The sequence below is a fragment of the Anthonomus grandis genome, chromosome 14, assembly GCF_022605725.1.
Source record: "Anthonomus grandis grandis chromosome 14, icAntGran1.3, whole genome shotgun sequence".
NCBI lineage: Eukaryota > Metazoa > Arthropoda > Insecta > Coleoptera > Curculionidae > Anthonomus > Anthonomus grandis.
In genome coordinates, this window is record NC_065559.1 from 3,986,264 (window position 1) to 4,013,594 (window position 27,331).

At 32.4% G+C, this 27,331-nt stretch overlaps 3 protein-coding genes across 6 annotated transcripts in view; 2 read left to right on the plus strand and 1 right to left on the minus strand.

The window, feature by feature from the left end:
• The window catches only part of LOC126744444 (GIGYF family protein Gyf-like), a 56,161-nt gene extending 38,378 nt beyond the window's left edge, over positions 1-17,783 (minus strand). For 3 of the 4 annotated variants that reach the window (XM_050451872.1, XM_050451870.1, XM_050451873.1), the window contains exons 1-9: positions 17,705-17,783; positions 17,191-17,301; positions 13,876-14,008; positions 13,692-13,808; positions 13,331-13,520; positions 10,446-10,687; positions 8,276-8,416; positions 6,826-7,025; positions 1,978-2,155 (exon numbers count right to left, since the gene is read on the minus strand). In XM_050451872.1, the coding sequence (XP_050307829.1) occupies positions 1,978-2,155; positions 6,826-7,025; positions 8,276-8,416; positions 10,446-10,687; positions 13,331-13,520; positions 13,692-13,808; positions 13,876-14,008; positions 17,191-17,300 (1,311 nt within the window). In that variant the 5' untranslated portion in view covers position 17,301; positions 17,705-17,783. Of the gene's footprint in view, positions 1-1,977; positions 2,156-6,825; positions 7,026-8,275; positions 8,417-10,445; positions 10,688-13,330; positions 13,521-13,691; positions 13,809-13,875; positions 14,009-17,190; positions 17,302-17,479; positions 17,613-17,704 lie in introns of those variants that run through there. The other variant, XM_050451871.1, reaches the window with a different exon arrangement.
• Positions 3,311-5,499, plus strand: LOC126744446 (KRAB-A domain-containing protein 2-like). Its single transcript, XM_050451875.1, has one exon. The coding sequence runs from the start codon at positions 3,389-3,391 to the stop codon at positions 4,586-4,588; it is 1,200 nt and encodes a 399-aa protein (XP_050307832.1). The 5' UTR covers positions 3,311-3,388; the 3' UTR covers positions 4,589-5,499.
• A 2,894-nt stretch (positions 17,784-20,677) lies between the features above and the next one.
• Positions 20,678-27,016, plus strand: LOC126744676 (FK506-binding protein 59). The gene is made up of 7 exons (XM_050452189.1): positions 20,678-20,842; positions 24,334-24,540; positions 24,599-24,741; positions 24,803-24,920; positions 24,983-25,381; positions 26,168-26,526; positions 26,634-27,016. The coding sequence occupies exons 2-7, from the start codon at positions 24,345-24,347 to the stop codon at positions 26,784-26,786; spliced, it is 1,368 nt and encodes a 455-aa protein (XP_050308146.1). The 5' UTR covers positions 20,678-20,842; positions 24,334-24,344; the 3' UTR covers positions 26,787-27,016.
• Positions 27,017-27,331: the final 315 nt, after the last annotated feature.

Genomic DNA, 27,331 nt, shown 5'->3' on the forward strand with positions numbered 1-27,331 from the left:
TGGCTTTCTAATTAATGTTGGTATATTTTTAGGCTATTTTTTTTTTAAGATGTTTATTTCATTTAAAAACAGTACCCCCTGTAGATTTTAATCAAATATTTGTTCATTTTGGGCTTCTGTTGTGTAAAAGGGTTTAAACGAAGTAAATTATAGAAAAGCATTTTTTTCCAGTTTTTTGCATATTTTGTACAATCATACAAGAAAAGCAGAATTATATTACCGTTCTTTAAGAATTTAAACTGAGATGTGGATAGAGAGGCGGCATTGTTGCTTATATACGCAACGGTCTATCATAGCAAGTTTTTTACTCACATTTCTAATAACTCAAGTACTATTATTGATCTTTTTTTACCAATTACCATAATATTTTGAAATCTGGTATAATGCCTTATTCATTTTCTGATTATTTTGGTGTTTTTTGTAAAGTTAAAAGCATATTGTACTCTTAACTCAATATATCTGCACAGAAGCATCAAGAAGTTAAAGAACTAATGTGTGAGACCTTTGTGCTTTGACAATGTTTTTATGATGATGCAATTTTATGGTTAGTGTTTTGCAACGATTCCAAATTAGATTTAGAAAAGTAAAATTCTAATGCATTATTGTCCACCTTATCTTAACGAGAAAATAACGTTCCAAAAAACAAGCACCATTTAAATTTAAGGAGGAACTAAGTTTATATAACTATAGACATAGAACTGAAATGTTAAAGGTCTTTTTCATATAATGTTGCTTCTCAATTTAATTCTATAGATCCAAATCTTCTAATTTTTCCTAGCGATACTTTTCGTGAAATAGTGACGTCAATCCTATGAGTGAGCAGTTAAATTAAGTGTAGTTATATTTAACGTATTTGTTTTTTTCTCTTGTGTGTGGCTCTGGCCTATTTTTTTTTTAATTATTTTTAGTATTATAGATTATGTATTCTTTTAGCTTTTGTGTACGTTTAGTACATGGATGTTAGTACTTATGTATGTCGTTGGTCTTAAATATAAGCTGAAAACAATATCTTAATTGTTTGCTAGTCGAATTGTATACTTTATAGTATTCTTTTCTTCTCTGGGTCACAAGGTTGAGGACCAGAACATACACCGCACAAATCTGAATTTGTCGGCCTTTTATTTGCATATATATTTTGTGCTTCACCTGTAAATATTTTATGTGTTATATTCTCACTTTTTTCTACGCCACATTTACGTTTCTTTACTGCTGTCTGGATCGTCTGGAAATTACAATGTTTTTCACATAGTTTGAAGAATAATATTGCATAATTTCGTGATTAAAAAGTAGTAACTTTAGACTGAAGTACGAGAAATTGAGAGCCGTTAAAAAATTTGTAGAGTTACTGTAAAAAGTCACTTATTTTATTGCTCCTACACCTTAAATAAAGTCACATGAAGGATATGAAAAAGTGAAATTTATTGCGTAGTTTTCAGCCCTGAATATAGGCCTAAATAAAGGCCGAAACGTCGGCATTTCTTCTAGAACAAAATCGGTTTTATTCGTAGTTCTAAATCTGTTGCACTTTTTAAGAGATTTTCGCAAACTAAGCAGTTTTATATACACCTTGAGCCAACTCAGGTCTCGAGTGCGGAAATCAACGTATTAACCTACAACAACAAATAAAAGTCGCAAGTTGATACGAGAACGATAGAGTTTCTTCTCTAGCTAATAAGAAAGTTCGAGATTAATGCAATTTAGAAGAAAATACCGGGGAATAGGTCCCTCGATTTGACTATGATCGATGCCCTCCTGAGGCCCCATTCTTGAATTACCGGCATATTAAAAGAGGGCGGTACGTTGTGGCCTTTTTTATGGCATCCCGTGAATTAAATTTCTCTGAATAGGGCAGATCATCGATTAATTGAAAAATAGAATCCTGGTCTGCCCAAGGAATTTATGACAAGTTATTGATAAAATTCGACTTAATTTTTGCCCCCATGTATGTTTCTTCTCGTCTTGGCCCCCCCTAATTACCTGCGGATCTTGATAGAACCACTTATCCTGCCCGGGGACTCCCAAGTTAGGGGGCGGCGCCAGGCCGGGCATATCGAAATTGTTCCCGCCCTGAGACGTCGCCTTCGGCATCTCCTCGTCCACCACCAGTTTCGACACGAAATCTTCTTGCAATTTTTCAAAGTCGTTCTCTTCGACCCTAAAAATTAACTACTTACTACTGAAAGGAAACGTGTCTTTTAATGTTAGCCTAGTGGATGTATTATAATTGTATCATAGTAGGTTGATACACAAATTGGCGATGGATGATCGATGGTGCTATTTATTACATGTATAAATCAATAAATCCTGGGACTACCTAACCGATTGTCGCCAATAAGATGTCAAAAAAGAAACTACCTAAATAATATATGTAATGAAAAAATATTTAAAAAAAAACATAATGTACATTCAAGGGATAAATTAAATATTCCAAATGATTTACTGGATCCTAATAATAGAAGTTTATTTTTTAGTTAATATTTATAACGCATTTCTGATTGTTCTTTAAAAAAATTTTTTTATAGACAAAATAAGTTTAATAATAATATTCAATTTAATTTTAATATGGCTAGTGTCTCTAAAATTAATAAAATAATACACAAATGCTGAAGGGATTTATTAAATTAATGCCAAAATATTAAAGCTTTACAGTCATTTTATCGATATTTACATTACTCAAATAATTAAGTGTGGCATAGAAACTTTCCTTATCAGTGGAGGGTATCTTTAGGCAAACCTTTACCTAAGGCACCCAGCTTTTTTTAACGACTTAAAAATAATTAGTATTTTTAATTTATAAGGCTCTTTTTATATTTATTACTTTTAACTAATTTATTTATTACTCAAAGAATATTTTTTAACAACTCTTTTTCTGACGAAGTGCATATGTTACGGGTAAAGTTAGAATAACGGTTAAACTTAGGTTTACCCGGATAAACTGCACAATACCCAGAAAACATGGGTAAAGTCCGAAATAATATTGAAATTACACATATTGCGGATTTTACCCGGGTAAACCGCGTTCTATCCGCTTTAGCGTGGGTAAAGTTGGATGTAGGAATTATTATTGCATCATCTTTCACCACGTTCAGTTCAATTCTAAAATGGCAACCGAAGAAGAGAGTGGACGTGCGCGTTTAGCACAGCGTTTTTATGAAGTTTTTAACGAGTTGGTGTCTGCGAAAAGTGCAAATAGTTTTTATTTTAATAATGAACAATACCAAGAAATGTTAGAATCAGTCAAGTTGGCAAAAAACTCTAAAACTAAGATTACGCTACAATATCGGCGGTTAAAGAGGTTTGACATATGTTCTGTTAGAGGCGTTGAAAAGCTTATTGCTCGTGTATCGTCAGGTGAATCTAGCATTAAATATTACGTTACAAAGACGAAATGTTTGACATTTTGCATGATGCACATTTAGCTATAGGACATCGCGGTAAGCACCGTATGGAAAGCGAATGTAAAAAAAAGTACAAGAATATAACTCGAGATGTTATTAAGTTATATCTGCGCTTGTGTGAAGGGTGCCAAAAGAAACTGAAATCTGCCAAAAAAGGACTTGTGGTTAAACCAATGGTTTTTTCGGAGATGAACAGCCGTTGTCAAGTGGATCTAATTGACATGCAATCCCATCCGGATAGAGAATACAAATTTATTATGGTGTATCAGGACCACTTAACTAAGTTTGTTCAAATACGTCCATTAACGTCGAAAAGGGCTAAGGAAGTAGCTAAGAGCCTGGTAGACATATTTTGTATTTTCGGCGCCCCATCTATACTACAATCGGACAACGGCCGGGAGTTCGCCAACCATGTCATTGAAGAGTTATGTACGATGTGGAGTGGCCTTAAAATAGTCCATGGGAAACCACGTTACAGTCAGTCACAAGGCAGCGTGGAAAGAGCAAATCAAGATATACAGAACATGCTTATGACGTGGATGGACGATGAAAACTGCACGCGATGGTCAGAAGGTCTAAGATTTGTTCAATTAATGAAAAATAGGGCATACCATGATGGGATAAAACAAGCTCCTTATGCCGCCATGTTTGGGCATGATATTAAAGTCGGCCTATCCACATCAGCTTTTCCAAAAGAAGCTATTGAAAATCTGCGAACCGAAGAAGAGCTCGAGAAAGTGGTAAGGGAATTTGGTTTAGGTGAACAGCCTCAACAAGAAATAAATATAAACCAGTCTATGGATAGTGACCCAGAACCAGACAATTTGCAAGAAGATATTACGCAAGGTGGCAATATGGAAAATCGCAACAATAATTATCGAGAAAACGCTAGTAATACAGAAACTTCAGAAAATCAGAGCAAGTGTGTAGAGTGTGACAATTTAAATACATCAGGGAACATAAGGTGTGAACTTTGCTTGTACCAAAGGAATATACAGTCAAACAGACTAGACGCAAAAAGAAATTTAGAAAATCAAGCAAAGAAGATGAAAGCTTTATCTAATTCAAAGTTTCCCCCATGTTCTGTTGGAGATACAGTGAGAGTAACAATTCCAGACGTTGATCGAGGCAGGGGTGATTTTAGAAACATTCTCATGACAGTTATCGAGAAAACTATTTGTATAAGCTAGCGAACAAGAGGGGAACTATCGAAGAAATGTTTTCCAGGAACCAATTTTCTGTGTGCAATGAGAAGCTTATTGAGATGGAAAGTGTATCACCGGAAAAGAAAAATTTAAGACAACTTGCAAACGAACAGTCAGTCACTTTTAGGAGGTCAAGGTTATAAACGATGCAACTGTAAAACTAAATGCATGACCAATAAAGCTATTGGAAATCTTTGTAACTCGAAATGTCACAGCAGCTTGTCTTGTTTGAACAAATAGATTATATTATCTTTTACTTTGTTAGGATACAGTTTTAGTGTAACCTTTGATTTGTAAAATCTGTTTTTTTAATTAAATAAATTTCTCCAAATATTTATGGCGTTATCTTTTAACATTAACCACGCCAAGGCGCATAGAACGCGGTTTACCCGGGTAAAGCCCGAAACGTGTACAATTTTATTAATATTTTGGATTTTACCCATGTTTTCTGGGTAGTGTGCAGTTTATCCGTGTATTATGTGCCCCAGGGGTCTATTCTTAGCCCATTACTTTTGATTTATTAAAAAAAATAAAGTACTGAAAACTGCAGGCTTTTGCAGATGATACTCAAATTTACTTTCATTTTGACCATCATGATTACCTAAATGGATTTTTAATAATTAATCCACAATCTTAAACTAAACCCTGTTAAATCAAATACGATTTTTGGCCATAAAAAAGATTTTCTTAAAGTTAATTTGAACATTGTAATGAATAACATTACTCTTCTTGAGGTGTATGTATTGTGCCAAGGACTTAGGTTTGACTTTGGACAGTGGGCTGAGATTTCGCGGATATGTTAAGTTGTTGATTCAAAAACCGTTTTTAGCTTTAAAAATTCTATATAATGATCGCCATTTTTTAAATGTTTATAAAATGCTTTGCGAATCTTTAGTCTCGTCCAACTTTAACTACTGTGATTTTATATGTGGTCCATGTTTGGATTCGATTGAAAGACATCAAATTCAGAAGGTACAAAACACTTGCTCACGTCTTCTATTTGGGTTAGGAAAGTATAACCGTATTTCTTATACGTTTAGTTGAGGATGGAGAAACGTGGATATTTCCATTTAAGGAATTTTCTATTTATTAAAGTTTTACAAAACCTCTCCTTTCCATTGGATTTTAAAAATAAATTCGTGTAAACATTAATTCTCGAGTCTTACGTTCTTCAGATATGATAACAATATCTTAACATCGGACAGCAATGTTCCAAAGATCATTTACGTATGCCATAAAACTCTTTACTAGTGCAAATAGTAGCAATAATTCATAATGAAACAAAATTTAAAGCCAATAACGATTCTCGAGCCAACACGAACTCTTAAGGGATTACGCCACCTTTGAAATTTCCAAAAATCGTCTTTTTCTATTTGTTGCTTAAAAGCTCCAAATTATAACTAAATTGCAGAATGATAGTAAGAGTACACGATGTAACATTCAGTATTAAAAAAAATTAATAAAAATCCTATAATGGACGATATTGTCACTTCTCAAGATTCTAGAAATGCAATTATCTTGATATTATTACATTATTCCAAAGCGTTTTGATATGATGGATCTTAATATCATGATTGGGATTTTAAAACATATAGGCTTTAAGTAAGCTTCGTCTTGTTTAATTTTTTTTTTTTCAGAAATGTTGACTGTCAAATCAGGAGTACCTCAGGATGGTATACTTGGCCCACATGTATATAGCATGTATACTTTTAACATTGTAAATTCCCTAACAATATCATCTCTATGCAGATAATACTCAAATTTACTCGTCATTTATGTCTAGTTTAGCTGCAATATTAACAGACAAAATTAATAATGATTTAAGCGAATTACTGAAATCTTCGAAAGATCATTAACTAAAAATTAATCCTAGTAAATCGACAGCCATTCTATTACAATAAACCTTATAAAAACCACTTACAGAACCGTATATTTTTTAAACTAGGCAACTATATAATAGAATGTTTAAGTACCGAGTTAAAAATCTAGGTTTAATAATAGACATTAAAATTTAAAGAACGTTTTACTCTTTTTTCACTATTATTCAACATCTTTTTGGTCTAATAAAAATGGTCTTGCTTAAAACACTCCTCACTTCAAGCTTTTTAGGTAATTTCCGAGATCCCCATTCATCCATCACCAATTTGAATTATATTTGCTAGTAGAAAATCTCATGCTAATAAAAACAACAACCGTTTATTCCGTTTTCGAAATAACCTTACTTCTTTTCGGGTTTCAAGGGTGCTAATTGTTCCTTTTCCTCAACGTTTCTAGGTGGGCCTTCGGATTTGGCCCTGTCCCTGTTTACGTTGACTTCCTTGGACTTGTCATTTACTTCCGGTACTGACAGTTTCCGTTCCCTTTCGGGGCTAGGAGCTGGCCTCTCTCTAACACGTTCTGAACCGTTGGGCGGGTCGGTAATCTGTAACAGTGTTTAAAACGTGATAAAAATTGTTATTTGTGTAAAAAATACATAAAATGAGTCATGCGACAGTGACCCATGTATTTTTTACCAACCAATCACTAAGAGGCCCGTATTGTAATACTAAGGCCCGTATTGTAATACGTGTTTCCAATTTTTGTGACTCTGCACAATGGGGAATTCTGTGAACAATTTGTTTTTCTAAATAAAATAAAAGAACTTCACTTGATTTTAAATTAATTTGAGAAACATTCAAAAAGAGTCAACAATATTTCAAGAATATTAAAATTTACGTTAACCAAGCAATAAAGGAACACAGCATCTGTTATGCCGTTAGCTGTACGTACCTACCTAGTTAATAGGCAGATTTTTGTAGTTTAGTTTATTATAGTTTGCAAAATGGTATACTGTTGATAAATAAAATACATAAAATTGCACTTTTAGCATATAAAGTGTAATGGGGAATTTAATAGCAGCTTACAGTTCCTTCTAGAAACCCTGGAGAGTAAGTAGAAAAAAAACATTGTATACTTGGGTATGGGTCAAATACTCTGGTATTTACAAATGTTCCCGTCAGGGATACTTTACAGAACTATCTGAATATTGTAGGAAGATTGTTAAAACCACTAAATTTGTAAAAAAATTGTTTTTACTATTACATCCGTCAGTTTAAACTTTTCTTGCAACATGAAGTATTTAAAATTGGCAAAGAGTACAGAAAAAGTATACTGTATTAGAGCAAGGAATTTCTTATTATTTTTGAATAATTTTTCCAAATTGTTCAAGCAGAATAAAATCTAAAAATATGATAGTTAATAACTATGAATAAAAGAAAATACTATAGAAAAATTGTCACAGAGCATTAATGATAACAAAACAATGAATTTAAAAATAAAAATAAAACCATGTTGAAAATTTTTATTACAGAAAGTAACAAGTATAGCCTATTTTACTGTATTATCTTATCTATACAATTTTATTCTAGGCATAATGTTTATCAAATTAGAGCAAAGGTAATATGTAGCGTATGTCATTTATATTATTGTATTTTTTTTGGTGTATTCGTGGGATATGTAATTTTATGAATTATGCATTTTTAATATACATAATTAAGAGCCATATGTATTAATTTTAATTTCTATGTTTGGCACTGCTAGGCAGCTGTAATAAAATTTTTGCTCTTTGATGTTGCTTTGTCATGTTATGTGATTTTGTTGGCAAATGAAGGAATTATTATTATTATTACTTACCTGGTTTTCGTTATTCTGTACAAGCGATATGGTAGACTTTGAAGTGAGCAAAGGCGGTTGCAATTTATGGGGAATGTGTTGTTGCGATGTAGATTTTTGGAGACCCTCTTTTCTATGGCCCCCACCACCTCTTCCGTCATACTGTAAATCAAATTCGGCATTATAGTAAAATTTCATGATTCAGTTACTACTCGGTCAAACGCTTAGGCAAGGTCTGTCAATGACGGTCTATAAATGATAACAATCATGCGATTTTTCTCCAAAGTTTTTGCAGGGTGATTAGAGTAAGAAGCTAAATTAAGGTCAGTGGATTCTTTTGAAACTTGTAGTGGTAATCTCCAATTTCATAACACAGACAAGGCTCTCGTAATTTTGAACATAAGGTTTATTTCCTAATAGTTTCTAGAAAATCCCCAAGTTTAAGAGGTATTGCGAAGAATAAGAAATGGTTCAGATATACTGTTGAAATATCAACTTTAATTGTAGTGATCTACAATTAAAATCGCAGACAGCACATATCCTCCAATGCATGTCCAGTATTGGTCCAAACTAAGTCGAAATGTCCATGCATTAATAATGGACATTCTCTTCACATATCCGGAATTTCATTGCAAGAGAAAATTGTGAAATAGAATGTTTTTATCAGACTCTCTAGGTACAACAAAATTGTTTGCAAATGTATTTTTTTTTATCTGTTTTCCACATAATCATCAAAGTTACTTTCATGAATAAAAATGCCTCTAGTAGCAATATGTCTAATAAATTTATACTTATAATCGTAATGCAATCATGGACACTGTACATATGCCTGAGCCAAAACACGTATACATATGTATATATATTATTCGCAATCCTTATTGTAAATGCTTGGAAACATAATGTAATTTTTTTCATACATAAAGATTTAAAAACCCTCATGCAATAATATATTAACAATAGAGTTCATACTTTATGGTGTTTTGTTATGGAAACGAAACCTAAACGAAATAATTGCAATAAGGACTGGTAAGAAGCTATACTCCAGTTTACCATTTTCTTTTACATGAGTGGCAGTTCTCATATTTAAAAAGATATTAAAGAATTAATCACTTAAGTGGTGTTTAGAAGGTGATTAGAAGAAAATTAGTAAGTACAAGTTGGAATATTGGGAATATTGCTAATAAAAGTTTTTAATCAAAAATATACTTATATTATGATAATTTTTTTGGTCTCAGAGCTTATTAAAATATGGGCCTAAAACTTCATGCCCCATGCAAGTTGCAAAATTAATTAGTTCCAATGAATAAACTTTAAAATAATGTTTTAAATTTAATTTGCCGATAAGAGGTCCTGAAAAGTTTAAAGTTGTGGATAAGGCCTTCTGCTGTTAGAAATATAATCACAAAACAAATTTTTATGCTTAGATTATTTTAAAATACTTGAAAAGTTTTTGTGATTATGTAGTAAAATAAAGTTTAAAAACATAATTTGAGTTAAAGAAAGTTTTATCCATTTTATAAGTAGTAATTTGTAAGCTACGAAAATCATGTTTTCCTACCTATAAATAGTAATAATTGCAATTCTAAAAGAAATACTTTTTTTGACACCTCAATAATGTATTTTATTGCAAAAAAAGTCTTTAAGATATTCATGTCGTAAATAAAATGTTTTTAAGACTTTAAACACATCTCTGTAGTATCTGGGACACCTTCATCCCTTTTGTGCTTTATAATTATTTGGATATACAAAATCCATTTTTCGAACATCCTTTATTATGTATGCTTTCATCTAGAAGGCCATTGAACATGCTATTTTATATATCACTTTGCATTGACAAATTATTCGTCAAGCGGACAACTTTATTCAATGCTTTTCTAAAATTTGTATCATCCTTTATGGACATTCATTGGATTTTCTAAAGAAATTAACGCCGAACGAACATTAAAGAAATTAATGTCCGTTGCGTCTTTATATTTCCAAACAGAGAAAACCTTTTGATGTCCATAGGACAAATTTGTGTCGTCTGAGATTGACTGATTAACTTGAAATAATTTATTGTTTTAAGATCACTATCTAAAATTGAATATTCAAATTTTAGTCTAAAAACTTTAGCACTTTAAGACGCAGTATTTTAGCCTTAAAATCGAAACTTTGCCTGTTGTCTATTAAGATTAAAATAAAGAATCTTAACCTGTTCGTCGTCCGAACCATGGAATGCCCCCCGGTCATCGAACGAGCCGCCACTCTCGAGCGGATTCTCGTTCGCCCATTCGGGCAGATGGTCCTCGTTGTCCCAGGACCGGCGGTTAACCGGTGGGCCCCTGTTGTTATGGTTAACGCCCCCTTGCTCGTGCCAGTTACCGGGACGTCCACCTCTTTCCGGTGGCCCGGTCCGTTCTTCCTCGCCCTCGCCCCTCCAGCTCGTTTGACGACCTGCAAAATCGGAACGTTTAGCAAATGTTCTTGTTTACCAGTAGTACAGTCAGTCTGTCACAAAAAATGCCGTTTTGACCCTGTAACATTTTTTTGCGCAAACGTTTGAATGGCCTTCAAAAAGCTTAACTTGAAAAATTATTATTATTCAGTGGTTTCACGGGAACATTTATAATGTTTTGATATGGAACATTATTATTTACTGTGCACAATTCGTTCGAACATGAGCGCAGAAAGTGAAAATTGTGTATAATCAGTGACTTGAAATGTGTTTAATTTTTAAATAGAAAGACTTATAAATATTTAAGGAGATTGAAATAGTGTTTAATTCTATTTATCGAATCCCGCTTGACATGTATTTCATTGTTTTGTAATCACTTTTTTTGCTTGTTGCTTTTCTTTTGACTTCATAGCTTCTTCTTTAGTGATTGATTGGAAAGTGTTTCTGTTCCATTGGATTCTGACGATGACCTTGCGGTTGATCCTTCATCAGTATTATCGGACCTTCTTTCTGAGTTGCTGGTTATTGAAGGCCAATGCACAACTTGATATGAAAAGTCAAGTTCAAGGTCTTCAATAATTGAATCTTTGAAATTTGGGTTTCTGTATAGATGTACAACTTAATTTTGAACAACATTTAACATCTTTACTAAAAAGAATGAAGCTTTTATATGCAAGCAGACACTTTTAAATTTCAAAGTGGCTCACTTATTATATGTCTATTTATTCGTATTGTTTCATAGTATATTATCCATTCTTACATGTTGTAAATAAAAAACGGATACAATACGTTCAGAATACAAGCTGTAGATTTGTTTATAAATTAAGAAAAGTTGATCATGTTTCAGAAAATATAAAAAAGTTGGGTTGGCTTAAGTGTGATAACTGGTATAATTTTAACTTGACTCTATTCTCTAGAAAACTAAATATGTGTCAACAACCAGTATATTTGTTTAAAAAACTAATTTATAGGGAGGCTGTGCCTAATCGCTCTTTACGAGATAAAAATTATTTAACAATGCCACAACATAGAACTTCGTTTTTTAAAAAGAGCTTCAGTTATCTCTTTGGTTAGCATTCTATTGGACTTTCTCTATTAATATGTAAAGATGGTGAACTTAATATCCGGCGAATTGGCCATTCTTTCATGGTCAGGAGGCTTAATTTCGCCAGTTGCGCTATTCTTGTGTATATGATGTGAGTGTACATTTTTGATATGTTTTTGCATTGTATGTACAAAGAAATACTTGAATAAAGGCGTTATTTATTTATAATATCAGTTTTAGTGCCATACGAAAAATTACTAGTACGCTTACCCCGCTACAATAGAAATTCTACGGGAACAGTTTGAGACGCTATAACCGAGAACCGTTTATCGCCCAAAAAAAGTTTTTCTTGTGGTTCAAAGGAGACAAATTTCCACGTCTGGTTCGAGACGTTGTTGATTCGATCTGAAGACCATGATGAATTTAATGAACTAAACACTACAGATAGTGACAATGAGTTTATTGACTCCTCGATATAGATTAAGAATGATATTGCCTGAAAGTAAAGGCCCCAAATAAACATCATACTTACACGGTTGCAATACCTTATTCTAGGCATTTTCTATATTCCTAGAAACACACAAAATCATAATATCCAGAGCACACTGTTTTGAGGCAAATTTCAGTTTTATTCCAGGCATTTGAAGTAAAATTGTTTGTGTCCATTATCACACATATAAAAGCATTTCTGTTTTAGCCATTTGGAGGCATTTTCAATCTTATTAAGCATACAAAATCAAAGCTTACTTCTTCCAAGTATTTCGGTATGGAGTCCAGATTTTTTTAAGTTCCATTTAAAGTCATTTTAGAATACTTCCTGGTAGCTGTGTAGTAGGGGATTTCCAGAGAAATAAGAGTTGATCCTTTTGGGATAATAAGTATTGGAAACATTTTCTATGCTTGTCACACTGATTTTTTTAATAGAAAATACATCAAAGTACACATCAAAGCAGACAATTTGTTATTCACAATATTTCAAGACTTTTTTTTCGAGTGGCAAACTTTTTTTTAGATTAATATCTACAGTTAATGTCCTTTCCAGTTCTGCCGATTTTAAAAACCTCTGTGAATACATTGACTTAAGTACTGGAATACATTGGAAAATGAAAACTATGAGACATAAAATTTTGAGCCTCTTATTTTTGATGAAATAGTACAATCGAAGCAAAGACCTCAAAAAAGCCTAATTTTATAAGATCATGAGCTAATATTGATTTGTTGCTGCTTGACATTTTTTATTTATTAAACATACTGCAAAAGTTTAAACTCTCCACAAAATCATGAAATTCGGATTTTTTTTTGTGATTTCAAAAATTAGTTTAAAAAGAACTGCCACCATTTGGGTTTGCAGAAAAGGGTTTTTGTATTCAGTGAATAAAACTTTTTTTTCACTCACTCACTCTTTGCACATAACAAAGTCATATGTGCCTGGACTTAAAAACATCTTCGATTCTACCAACTTGATAAGAAATACCCCTTAAATCAACACTTATCCAACATAAAAAAAAACGGTGCGTCTGTAATTATTTACTTGTTTGTCTTTTAATTTGAATTTTAAGCCGTATTTTTTGCTCAATATATAAAATATCACCCTTACTCCATTTTTCTTGCATCCCCCTCCCGCTAGACGACATCCTCCACACGTCCTCCTCCTCACTATTCCTGGACCTTCGCCAATTGTCCATCGATGTCGGCCGAGGAGCGTACTCTTTCCGGGGACTCCAATCTGACCCGCCCGACTCCCCGTTGCCCCAACTCCCTTCGAAGTTATTAGGCCTGCCATACGCCTAACGATCACAGTTTATTTTTTTAAATAAATTTATTTACATTACACCCGTATTACAGTATAAATGCTCGTCAACTGTAAAAGCTTTTGGGTCTACACTGTAAAAGGGTTTGTTGCAAGTAATGAAATTAAGGCTTGACAAGGGATTATAGAAACAGTATAACCTTATTACCTGATAACTCCCTCCTCTTCCTCTATTGATCCGGCCACCTCGTTCCAGAGACCCACCTCGACCACGTGGTGGGCCCCCCAGACTCAACGGACGCCCTTGCCAACCGCCTCCTCTTTGCTATATTAAAAGGAACAAATAGAATGATGAATATTTCATCAATATTTTGGCCCAAAAATTATGTTACCTCATCTTCAGTTACCGGTAATAGTGCTAATGGAAGAAGTGTGGACTCTGAGAAGAGACTTTTAAAGTTTGAAAGGCAGACCGGCGGTTTTATATTCCGGTCAAACAGTGCTAACATTTCCTCCCGTCCGTATCTAAAAAGTGCGATAATTAGTGGCAAAACATTCTCCTCACAGATCAATAAGTACAGGAAGAGTTTGCTTATTATTGGTTTTTCTAATGAGATCGACAGACCGTCGGACGCCGCATATTTTTACGATTTTTCGAAAAAACATGAAAGAGGTTGTGAAAAATTTGTTTGAAATCCAAGGCCACACCTAAATATAAGTGACTGGTCCCCCATGTTACACAAATGCCAAAACTATTTATAAAGCATCATTTAATTATTTTGTTTATCTTGATGCTAGTTTATTTGGAAATTATCCTGTTTTTATAGGTCATATTGTATTTTTTTAGTATTACAGAAACCTTTGTATACTACTGATTTATACTACTGAATAGAATCTACAATAGAAAGTTAAAAGTTAAGTTATGGAAAAAAGTGTGGTAATTCTATTTATGCTGGGTTTTAAAAACAACAGACTATTATTATCCAAAACAGAAATCTTACATTGTATTGAATTTTAAAAAAATGCACTTATAGATGCTATTTTAGAATAATTGCATTTCAGTGTATTTAAATGTTTTTTGCAAAAACTGTAAATATATTAAAAATAAATAATTAAATCAGAGGTTAAGCATAAATGTAACTACATGAACTTATATTAATTTTTTCGGTTAGTATGAATAATCAGAATCCAGATTAAAGTTTAGAAGAGGTGCAATTACTTTGTTTGGTCCACACAGTCATTCTAAATCTGCCAAGCTCTGACAATATTACCATATTCAAAATTTGTTATTAAAATAAGAATTCTTCTGCTACTTTTAGCAATGGTTTAATTAATTAAACTTATTCATTGTATTTTTATTGGACTCTTCTTACTCATAGTATTCTTCGATTAAATTTGTTAAATGGAATGAATATTAAGTAGATGCTACTGAATCATGCATTTAGGCAACAAGATAAAAAAAAAAATCTTATGTTAGTCGAGGCTTGTTGAACATTACAAAATCTGAAAAGGATTTAGTTGGAGTGGCTATCTGATGTGATTACATAATGAAACTGAAAATGCTTAAGTTAAATTTATGTAAAATTGAATGTTTTATAAGCCCCATATTACAGATGAGTTGAATTGGATAACTATTTCAGTAATTCCAAATTATAAACAATTCAATTTTTTTGAGTTGTTTTAATCAAACATAGTTGATCAAGTTACAATTTTTGTAATTTGTACCCAGAATGCATAAGGAGTCTTGTATGGAATTTTTCATAATATCAACATATTGCAGACAGCTTTTTAACACATTTTCTATCTAAACAATATGTATTGTCTACAAAAAAAATCCAATTTGTTTAAAATATTTCCGTATTATTTAAAAAGGGGGTTTTACCAATACACTCTTACTATAGTGGATATTTTAAAACGTTTGATGAGAGTAAAATGGGTTAAAAGCCTTATTAGTGCTATTACTAAAATGCTCATTGAAGTTTAAATTTAATATAAACAAAACTCTCAAATCTCTGATCTTAGATTAAACATAAGTAGCAATTCAGTAATATGACTAAAACTATTGTTTAAATAGTCACTTATATTATAAAAACTTGTTGAGATAAGATACTTTTGGATTATTTCTTTGAATATTTTAATGATTGACTCCTTAAACCACATGTTGTAAGCTCCAGTCCTATTTAATATAAAATATAGTTAGCTTTATACTATTTTTTATAAAGTATGATAGAAACACGAATTTTGATTGGTTGAGTTTACCATTTTTTTACATACATACTTTTATAAAAAAAAAGTCTTATGGCTAAAAATACATTTATATATGAAGAGATCAAGATGTATCATCATTTATCTTGTGACAATAGCTCTTGCACTACTACACTGAATGTCTTTAGGAGGGAGATTCAACGTTTACTTGTTAGTGAAGCTTATTGTGATAAATTTTAAATCATATTTATGTTAGTCCCTACAACGTGCATCTGATCTGTTCTTTTATTATATGAATTTACTTTTTACAATAATTTTTACTATGTATATTAGTTATATGTTTTATTTCTTCAACCAAGATTTGTTATTCTGTATTTATATTCATATGATTTCTGCTTTTTATTAGGTATGTTATTCTTTATTATTCTGTTTAATAATATGTACTGTCATATCTCTTAGTATTACAGTCAGAAACATAATAATATTTCTAGCTTTGTTCATGACAGTACTGTCTATAACAATAAATATAAGACCTGTAGAGCATATGCATTTAGGAATTTTGATAGATTTAAGTTGTTGTTTTAATATTTTGTATATACTATGTGTTGTAGTATATTATATTAATGCAATATACTGATATTAACAAATGCCACATGATTAAATGACAATTTAAATATAAAAGACATGAACACTATTAGAATGGGGGTTAGTCCATCTAGGTGAAAATCATTCAAAAATTAGGTAGTTATTTGATAGATGAATAGACTGCTGTAGGTTATAATACCTTGGCAGTTTTCCCACCCGAGGAGCATTTCTGCTGAAATGTTCTAAATCCTACTGGTTTAAATCTTTCAATATTGCATTTCATTATTGTTTGTCCTTGCAAAACTGAGTTTTAATTTATTATCTTGGAATTGTAGATTACCTGTGTATTCTTTAACATAATTTTCTACAGTACCCTGAGAAGGCGGTGGTGCATTTTATCATGTTGATGACTACCTAAGCTGTATATTTTAGCATTTAGGTATAGCATTTATATATTTCAACAATGTTTAAATTTTTAACACCTGCTTGAACCTGAACCTATGTAATTGATCATTATTCACATGAGTATACTTGTGAATTTTGGAAATTTTTGTTGTCCGCTGTCTATAATAATTTATAGGTATGCAATTAGTATATTAGATACTTATAAGTAGAGAAGAGCGAGTATAATAAATTTGAAGGATTTCCAATTAATATTTAAGATTCTCAGACATAAAACATTGATTAAATCTTATCGAAAAAACCGATTAAAAATTAAGGTTTTAAGTTGAACCTTAAATAAGTTATGGTTTAGGATTTCTAGGTATTGAATTTCTAACTTAATAACTCTAACTCATATTTTTATATTTAGTTAGCTATTTTCCGCTATAACTATATGTTTATGAATGACAATAAAGCATATTTTTGATTTTGACTTTATAATCAACAAGTGACAAATTATTCAATTTACTATTTACCGAAAATCAGCAAGCTGATATCTGGACCCACCACCGGTACCACCTCCGCTATTACCCTCTGAAGAGAGGTTACGAATCCAGTCTGGACCGAAATTCATTGAGTCAGTCATACTAAAAAAAAAATAAAAAAATAATACCATATGATAGGGAGTTTACAGACCTCAGATCAGCTGTTATGTTATTATAACACAGCCTCCACAAATGAGGCATCTAAAAATGGCTGTGCCTATTAATAGACTTGCACTAGTAACATTTCTAGCTTAAATCTCTCATAGTAGTAAAGCTATACCGCAATATTACACTCCCATATGTATAATCATAGGGATTGATATGTGGAGACCATGAGTGTCAGCAAAGCAAGGCCCCAGGCAACTGTACATCACTATTTCCACAAAAAGGTATTCCTTATTGACACAATTGTTAAATGGCAAACCTTGGCCAAAACTATTCGGACTTTATTGCCTTGCGTCGAATATTTTAAATATCCTGTTTTTTTCTTAATATTTGAAATTACCTGCTTTAATATTCCGCTTTTAACACACTTCGAAAACGCGATCAAATCAGGATCAACACAAATGGCTGCAGCACCTATAAAATTATAGGTTATCGCGCATGTGTCATTGCGTCAAATAAAAAATAGTCAAATGTATAGTGCGTCCAATATCAAATGCGCCTATTGACGCGACTTAAATGGACGAAATCGGTATGACGTATCATTGAGATGAATGGAAACGTATGTGCGTATGAATATACAGTGCATATAGCTCTGGCTTCAAGAATTGTAGAATATTCAACATTTTATAACTCTAAAATTTTAATATAAATATGTGTTATTAACTCTAAGTTTTAAGATATTAGGTAACTCATTAAAGACCAATAATGTATGGCAATAGTCGAGGACTATTAGACGAAAAGAAGACCTACTGTCTACTGCAAAATTCCCATCTGGCTGAATTTATTACCTTCCCTTTTGTTCAGTATGAAATTCTCCAAAAAAAAGTCCTATGCATTCTTTTCGTAGAGGTCGTTTTTTAAAATAAATTTAACTTTCAAGGTTGGACATTGGAAAAATTGTACTTTTTTGCACGTCACCATAGAGGTAAAGTACCAGACCTTTTTTTTCAGGTCGTCTCCCCAATAGGCCTAATCTACGGTGAAGAAATAAAGTGAATTGGACTTTTCTACTTAGTTATCAGTGTGACATGATGCAGCATCTTCCAAGTCTTCTCCAACCTCAAAGCGTTGCGCACAGAAAATTCATTGGATCTAAATTCTCATCAAATTCAATATTTTTAGACTCTTTATTGTTTGAGTTAATATTTAGACACGATTGTACATGGCAGCACTCGCAAATGGGAGAACAGTATATGCCAAGTTTCCCACATTCGCAGTTAGCTCCACAACCTTTCGTACGGTTACAAAAGTTTGTGTTTAAGAAAAACAGGTGGCAATAGTGTTTGTATTGGGTGCAAATAACCATCAACCATGGTCCATCCCCAATCCAATGGATTCGAATTCTTACCAAGCTATTTCTGGAGTTGATAATAAACACCACATGAATGTACTTGAGCTGCAATTGATGTTGGTGGTACCATTGAAAGCTTAAGAGCTTTATCGTATCTTGTCGATTTCACGAAGCTATTATATCTAAGCTAATAACGCTTTGATACCGTTTGTGAAAATATTATCTGGGATGAATGACTTTATGAAGAAATGTCACGGGTCTTGATCCATCATAATCGAGATTTTCTATGGTAATTTTGTTTCCATAATGTTCATAAACTTCAATTGGAATTTCAGCAATTTTTGCAAGCAACTGGGATGTTCATTAATCTTGCAATTCGGTCCTCTGATCTTGATTACCTACTCCCATTATGTGAATGGTATTCTGACCATCCATTGAATAAACATTAATATCAGCATTGTCAGCAGCGCATTGTATAAATGTTCCAGTTTCAAGTCGTAATATGAACAGTTGAGGACGGTAAATTACAACATAGAGAAGGGTATCTTTATATTATGATGATGATAATTCCAAGCTTGATAATATGTCATGAATACACCTAGACCCGAATCTTCTATGGAGAAAAACTGACAAGTTATTTTGTAAACGTGATACGAATAATCGTGAACGTACTGCTGACATATTGCAGTTACTCAAAGTACTACACTTTAATTTCAGTGACTTCAGTTTTCCTTTTTTATTTTTAGTGATGATTTGTTTCAATAAGTATTGTAAATTTTCAGGAATATGATCATTAATATTGTAGAACATTTGATTTGTAGGAGGATAATAATTGCTATTGATAGGTGTCGATTGTACAGATTTGCGAATGAAGCGTTCGTCGATTTTCGATGTTCATACCAGGTTCTATTCAAGCTATCACGACGAACATCAGAGAAGCAAATCGTTGTTTATTTGAACTTTTCGTGGTAATGGCGATTCTTCATTAATAATGCTATTCTCGATTATCCTACCAAGTGAGTCATTAGGCTTTTGAGCTGTAGCAAGCACTGTCGATTTAAATGTCCATGTCGAGACCTGCTTGATTTTTCACCGACGACTCACAGAACTCGTTTATCATGTTCTTCGCAACACTCCATTCTACAAAGTAAACAATTTTTGTCAAATTGGAATTGCTTGCTCTCGGTAGAACGCATTCTTCGCCGAGGAGGGATAGCAGTCCCGGAGTACCCAGAGTACTGGGTTTAGCATCTCGCTTCCTTTTATCAGCAGTAATGCACGAGTATATTTCTTGCGAGACAAAATTGGAAAATTGCATTTGTACTCAAAAATGCAATTTTCCAATCATCTCGCTCAATACTGGCGTCACGTAAGGTTTTAATACCTCGCTTGACATAGTTGGTCCGTCTGACAGCGATTTGTCGCAAATAATACAATTTTCGACCATTTTTCGAACTATGTGAATAATACGACGTAAGCCTAAAATCGTGAGTAATTATTCTACAGCTCTTTATACAAATAAGAATAACAGATTACTGGACTGAAGACTGGTCAAATGACGTCAATGTCCCACAGCCAGGTATACAGTGACGCACATATGACCATAGAAAAAAAGAGCCTAGGTTACAATAGGGAATATTTATAGAGCCTCTACCATAAATATTCAACGGGAAAACGATTTCAAAATACGTTTTGACTGGAATTTTTTTATTTCTTTCAGTTATCACACTTTGACCGCAATTCAGATGTCTTTACGGAAAAAAAATGCGCTATTTTGTGGAGAATTACAAAGTGAACAAAAATGGTAATAGATCATTTTATCGTAGGATTGATAGTTTCGATGATATTTTTAAAAAATCTTTCGTTTTTTTGTCATCTGTGACCCCCATAAAAAAAAACCGAAAATCAAATAGAAAAAAAACTTGTAAAGTACAGTGTAGACTGGGCCTAAAGATCTTTTGACACTAGTGACATTGTTGACAGTTTATACTTCATTATCGACTTTTGACAGTGACGGTTGCTTTATGCTATTCGATTCTATCTTATCATTCTATTTATTCTAAACAATTCCAGAGATTTTCGAGTTTTTACTCTTTGCCTTGTACGTTACATTTGTACTGTGTAATCAACACAATATATAGAGTATATTGATCATAAATAATTACTGATTTAAGCCGGTTAAGCGAGGTAAGAGCACCATAAATGCAATTGAACATGTATTATCTATTATAGAAGCAATTAGGCTGATCTATTATTCTCCCTTTCAAAAACTTGCCGGTTTATAGGTTTTTATAGAAATGTGCATCAAATATAAATTAAGCATTTGAAACGCATCAATTGGAATTGAAACCTTTTGCTAAAATGGCTTATTTTAGTGTTAAACTTAATTAAAATGTGACAAAAGAAACCTTTTAACAAGGTTAGGTAGTCAGAAGGGCAGCACTCATTGGGATCTTGGGTGTTTGACTTCTTGTCCTATGCTATTTTCGTGTGGGGGCATCTTGCACATACCAAAAGAGTGTTTGATCTCCAGGGTAGATGAATTAGGATAATGGATGGGTTACAGTGTCAAGCTTGCTGTGAGGAAACTTTCTGCTTTATGACTGTATCATATGTGCTTGTGCTATGTTGAGGCTAATCTGAGCTAATATCTCACTCACTGTGGATTATACATGATTGGACATGCATGATTATACATTTACACAAAGGATAACATTGTCCGAGGTTTCCACAGACTTGTGAGGTCTAGAAGTGGTACTAGTTATATGGGCTTGTCATTATTTAATGCTCTTTCACCATTCGTTCTCAGGAAAAAATTGTTCTTACAAAGCTCCTGAAAGCATTTTTCATATGTAATTTGCATAAATAGATTGATTTGATCACTTGGGTTACTCGAGAACAAAATCTAATTAGTTCATTCCAGAAAGTAACTATTTAGCCAAACTGTCAAAGAAACTCCACTGGAATAAGTTGATTTTGACAAAACTTATTAAAATATAGAGTTGCTGAATCTGAATTTTATTATTATGCATATGATTTTGATTAAACTACTCCCAGTACTGAATTTTTGTCAAAAATCCCATTGAACAGATGGTTTTTTCTTACTATACTCTTCTAGTTTAATTATTGCCACTAAGACAATTTATTTCTAACGGAATGATTATCTGATTTAAGAGGATTGAAATGTTTTCTTTGTGGTCATTTAGAAAAGTTTATTGCCCTTATCCTCATGGAGGAATTCAACAACATTTCGATAACATGATATGATATCGAAAGGATATATATTTTTTTTAAATTAGCAAGTTTTTTTTTTTTGGACACTCCATTTAAGTATATACTTAAAAATACACATAGGCTATAAGTATGTCTTAAAATATAGTATTTCCATTTTTTAAATTTTAATTTTGTAGGCTTATATTACATGTTTATATCATTAGACCCTAACATCTTTCTCAATATGTATAAAGAGTGAAAATAAATTAATTAATAAACATGCCTAGAAGAATTAGAAATTCTAAGTACCAAAGAATTACACATTCTAAGTAACACTATCCGATAACATAAAATATAAACTGAAAATAAAAATGACCACACTGTAAAAAATCGAGTGTTAATTTTAACATGCAAAAGTGGTCTATATAGGTCCACACTAGTGTGTGTTAAAATAACCACTGGCAAAAAGTGGTGAAAAGTGGTTGTTTTTTTAAAAAAAAAAAACATTTATTTTACCCGATTTAATTATTTTTATTAGTGTAATAAAGAATCTATTAAGGTGGTAATTTATACTTTAAATAAAATATATTTTCCTTTATTTCGTGTAATAAGTATTGAATTTAAGGGTTAAAAGTAATTTTTTTAGTGTATTTTTTTTATAATTGGAGTGTGTTAGCCGAAAAAGAACCTAGCGAGCACAATTTTTAATTTACAAAAAAAATATTTAAAGTATTTATTTGTTTAAATAAAAACTTGAAACTATTTCTAAATAATCTTTGGTACATATATTAAAGATTATTAAGGAAGAGTTTTAAACTATTAATTTAAACAAATACTAATTAACAAATTAAAAAGTAATTATTTGGCGCCTGGTTCCTTTTCGAATTTATCACCCCAATTATTACATATTGCAACTATTTCGGTTAGTCTGTATATATTTAATAGAAATTAAAAAAAAACTAAAAAAAAAAACGGAAAACTTCGTATTCCAAACGATTAAATCAAAAAAGTTGTTCTAAGAAAGGAGAGCAATTTCTTTTTAGGACAAATACAAATAAAAGGCGTAGCAATCAATTTCTTAGACATTATCTATTAAAGAATAATAACAAACATAAAAAATATATATTCTGCAACAAAAATATATAGGAACCCATATTTTGAAATATAAAACCTTAAAAAATAATAATTGGAGATCAAATTTAACCTTATAACAAGAGTAGATCTTATACAGATGAAAAAAACACTTATGGCTTATGGCACATATGGCTTATACATAAATCTCTGTCGCTTAATTCCATAAGCTGCAAAAAATTTATAATATTTTAAATATTTTTAAGCTAAGATGTACTTTGGCACTATAAAAAAATCTGTTTTTTGAAAATTTGAAAAGCCTCGGAGCACGCTTACCTTTATAACTGAAACAAAAATCCAAACTAAACTAAACACTAAATTAAATTAACGATGCGGAGACGAGATCAGACAGGGCAGGTTCAGGTCGAAGCGTCAAGAAAGTAAAGAGACACAGGGTTGGTAATTTCACGACTTGTAGCAGTGAATCACGCACACGTTTAGTGTTAATTTAACCAGTTTTAAGGGTATATTTACACTGGACGCATTTTTTTTTACCAAATAAAAATATAAAAATATTTTGGCACGGCGCGAAGTATTTTAATAGTGTTAATATAACAAGCAAAAAAATAAAAATAAATTTAAGTCAATTTAACCACTTTAAAGTCTTCTTTAAGTGGTAAAAAATACTACATAGTATACTTCATAGTGTTACATTTAACACTCAAGAAATTTACCACGCTGTTTATTCTTTTTACCACCCTATTATTTTTTACAGTGCATATAAGCATAGATCTATATTTAGATAAAGACCATTATGCCTGAGAGTGTCTTGAAAACAAAAGCTTTAGATTTCTTTTGTACATTTCATAGATCTATTAAAAAAAGGCTTGTAAGTGTTAAAGAACTTTATATTTTTAACAGAACATGGAGTGATGTGGCATTATTAAAGTATTATACCTAATACTTCATATAGGAACATGGTTTCTTGGTACTAATTTGTTTAATAAATATTCTGGGCTATTATTCATGTACAATCTATATGAAAAAATTGCTTTATGGAGTTCATATAAAAAGGGCAATTTTAACCATTTCAAAGGAAATATATATTCTGAAACATGATCAAACTTTCTAACACCAAAAATAGAGTTATGTAATGGAATGTACCTTAAATTAAACTGTTGAGTGCATTTTTTAAGTGAAAACTTTGACCTTTTAACTAAAACCATAATAAACTGAGACTTAAGCAATAGGGTTCCTTTAGCTGTTAGTCTAGAATTTAGAATTCAATTTAGGGCAAAACATAGAAGAACCATCCCCAATTTTGCAGAAACGCTAGAGTTGTCATGATTTTATACAAGGCATGACTGTGTACCATATAATAAATTTTTTTTTAGAATCTTAAAAAATGGCTGAGAAACAAGACATTTCACCAAAACAAGACCAAGGAGTCCTTAAGCAAATTTTAAAAGAAGGAACTGGAACCTCTTTACCTCCCCAGGGCTGTAAGGTTAAAGTTCACTATACCGGCACATTATTAGATGGCACCAAGTTCGATTCCAGTAGAGACAGAAATGAGCCTTTTGAGTTTGATTTGGGAAAAGGTTAAATTAAATTTAAAGCTATTCAGTGATCTTATTCTATGACATTTTGATATTTTAGGCAGTGTAATTAAAGCATGGGATATCGGCGTAGCCAGCATGAAAAAAGGCGAACAAGCCCTTTTGACATGTGCTCCGGAATACGCCTATGGAGAGTCAGGAAGTCCCCCAACCATTCCACCTAATTCCACTTTAGTTTTTGACGTAAATTAAATCCTGGGTGAGGATGAATGTTGTGAGGGTTTATTTGTTTTATATTTTGTAGGTAGAGGTACTAGACTGGAGAGGAGAAGACTTAAGCAAAGACGGAGGTATTGAAAGGGTCGAAACCCTAAAAGTTGGAGAAGGATTCACTACGCCTAATGAGGGCTCACTTGTCGAAGGTGAATATGACAGCAATATAGAAGGAAATCCTTTTTTTTTATTAATGTTCTCTTTCTTTTAGTTCATATCACCGGAATATATGAAGGCCGAACGTTTGAGGATCGAGATGTCACTTTTAACATTGGCGAAGGCTCAGACCAGGGTGTCATCGAAGGCATAGAAAAAGCCCTGAAAAAATTCAAGAGAAACGAAACTTCGAGGCTAAAAATCGCTGCAAAGTACGCGTTTGGTAAAGAGGGTGCCAAAGAATTCGGTATACCACCGAATGCCACGGTTGACTACTTGGTTACGCTGAAAAACTTCGAAAAAGCGAAAGAAGGTTGGGAGATGGACGTTGAAGAGAAAATTGAACAGTGTAAATTGTTTAAGGAGAAAGGAACAAACTATTTTAAGAACGGAAAGTATCAGTTGGCTATTAAGCTGTATAAGAGGATCCAAACACTCTTGGAAGGTGAATCTGGTGAGTAAAGAAGGGATTTTTAATTTTTGACAAGGGTTTATGAAGGGATTCTAATCCAATCATATTGAAATGCTTTATTGTCAAAGAGCTCAATGCTCTTAGTTACAAAGCTGAAAAAAATATCTTTTATGAATTTGAAGTGATAAATATAACATATTTCTTCTAAATATGTGAACAAGTCTATTTCCTTTATATTTTCAATAATTGAATTGTATAAGACAGTAGTTTTTAAATTGATTTTTACTGAAATAGTGACGTAATACCCAATAAAATAAGTAAATAATAATTATGAATACGTCACAACAATATAGATTTTACTTATTCATATCCTTAATGATTGAAGTTGGTTATGCAGTTAAGGCAACTCTACTAATAACAATTTCAATAAAATCGTATTCGATTGGACTACAGGACAATGGAATCAAAAATAAAGAAATTTCTCCTTGGTCCTATTACTTCCAATCAATACCGTTTATATGTTATTAGCTATTCTTCCCACTAAGGTTTATCTTCTCAATAATTGACGGTTAAATTCAAAATTTGATTTTAGGGAAGTATTGCAAACTATTTTTTGCATTCGCTGCACAATTTTTAACGCGAAAGCTACTATTAATTAAACTATAAAAAAGCAGGAGCGTGTTTGCCTTTTGCATTGTCCATTTTTAATAATAAGAGACAAATATGAAGGAAATAAGAGACATCAGTTTCTGTAACACCTCGCTATTGCTCTATAAGTTTTTGAATTGAACGGTTAATTTATGTCTAATATTAAATGTAAATTTGCAGAAACGGACGGCGAGACAAGCAAAGAACGGGCAGCACTTCTCCTAGCGTCCTACCTAAACACATCCCTCTGCCACCTAAAACTGAACGATAATTTCGAAGCGAAAGCGGCTGCCACAAAAGCCTTAGAACTGGACCCGACAAACGAGAAGGCGTTATTCAGAAAGGGCCAAGCCCTACTCGGGTTATCAGAGGCCCAACTGGCCGCCAAAGAATTCTCCGATTGCCTTAAAATCGACCCGAACAACTCCGCCGCTAAGGCCCAACTGGCCGCGTGCAACAAAATCCTCAAAGATCAACTGCAAAAAGAGAAGAAGATTTACGCGAACATGTTCGATAAATTTGCGAAAATGGACACTCAGGTGAATGGAAATTAATTCTCATTTTTTCTTTTCTTTTAATGCAGGTTTAGTTTAATAAACAAGTTCTTTAATACAAGCGGGTTTTTATTTTATGTTATGTCTGTAAGAGGGAGGAAAGTGAGAAGGGAAAGGAGCCGAACGTAATGAGTTGCGTGGGCGAATGGGGTAAAGAAGACAGGGAGCGGGAACCGAGCGAATTCGAAAAGGAAAACCCGAATATTTTGTTGCTTAATAGCAGTGGAGAGTTTAAGGACATGTAATTTGATGGAAACACGTTTTTTCGTATAATATATTCAGTTTTATTACGCTATAGTAAAAACTGTCCCATATACAGGTTGTGTTAAAAACGATTACGCGTGTAGTATCAATAATCGAATGCACACCCTGTATAGACAGTCGTTTTCATAGTTGTTTAGTTGTGTCATAACTAAGGAACCGTGGAAAGGCCTGTGCACATGTTGTAGAATAAATCGATCATTCCATTAAATAAGTTTTTTATTTGACTAAGTTCTGCATTTTATCCAAAGGAGCTTGAATTTACGGGCAACCTGAATATGCCCCCAGAGGTTGCTGATTTAGAGAAACCATCAGAGTTCTTCTTGACTAATGAAATTATATCGACGATAACATATTTTTCTCAATGCGTTAACCAAATTAACAATAATATATCACAAACCAAATTAAATTTTTACAATGAAAATAAATGGAATAATAGTATTCAAGAATTAAATTTAAGTCTTCTTGATGAAGAAAGGGTTAACAGTATAATTAAGACCATAAAATCAAATGCTATAGGAGCTGACGG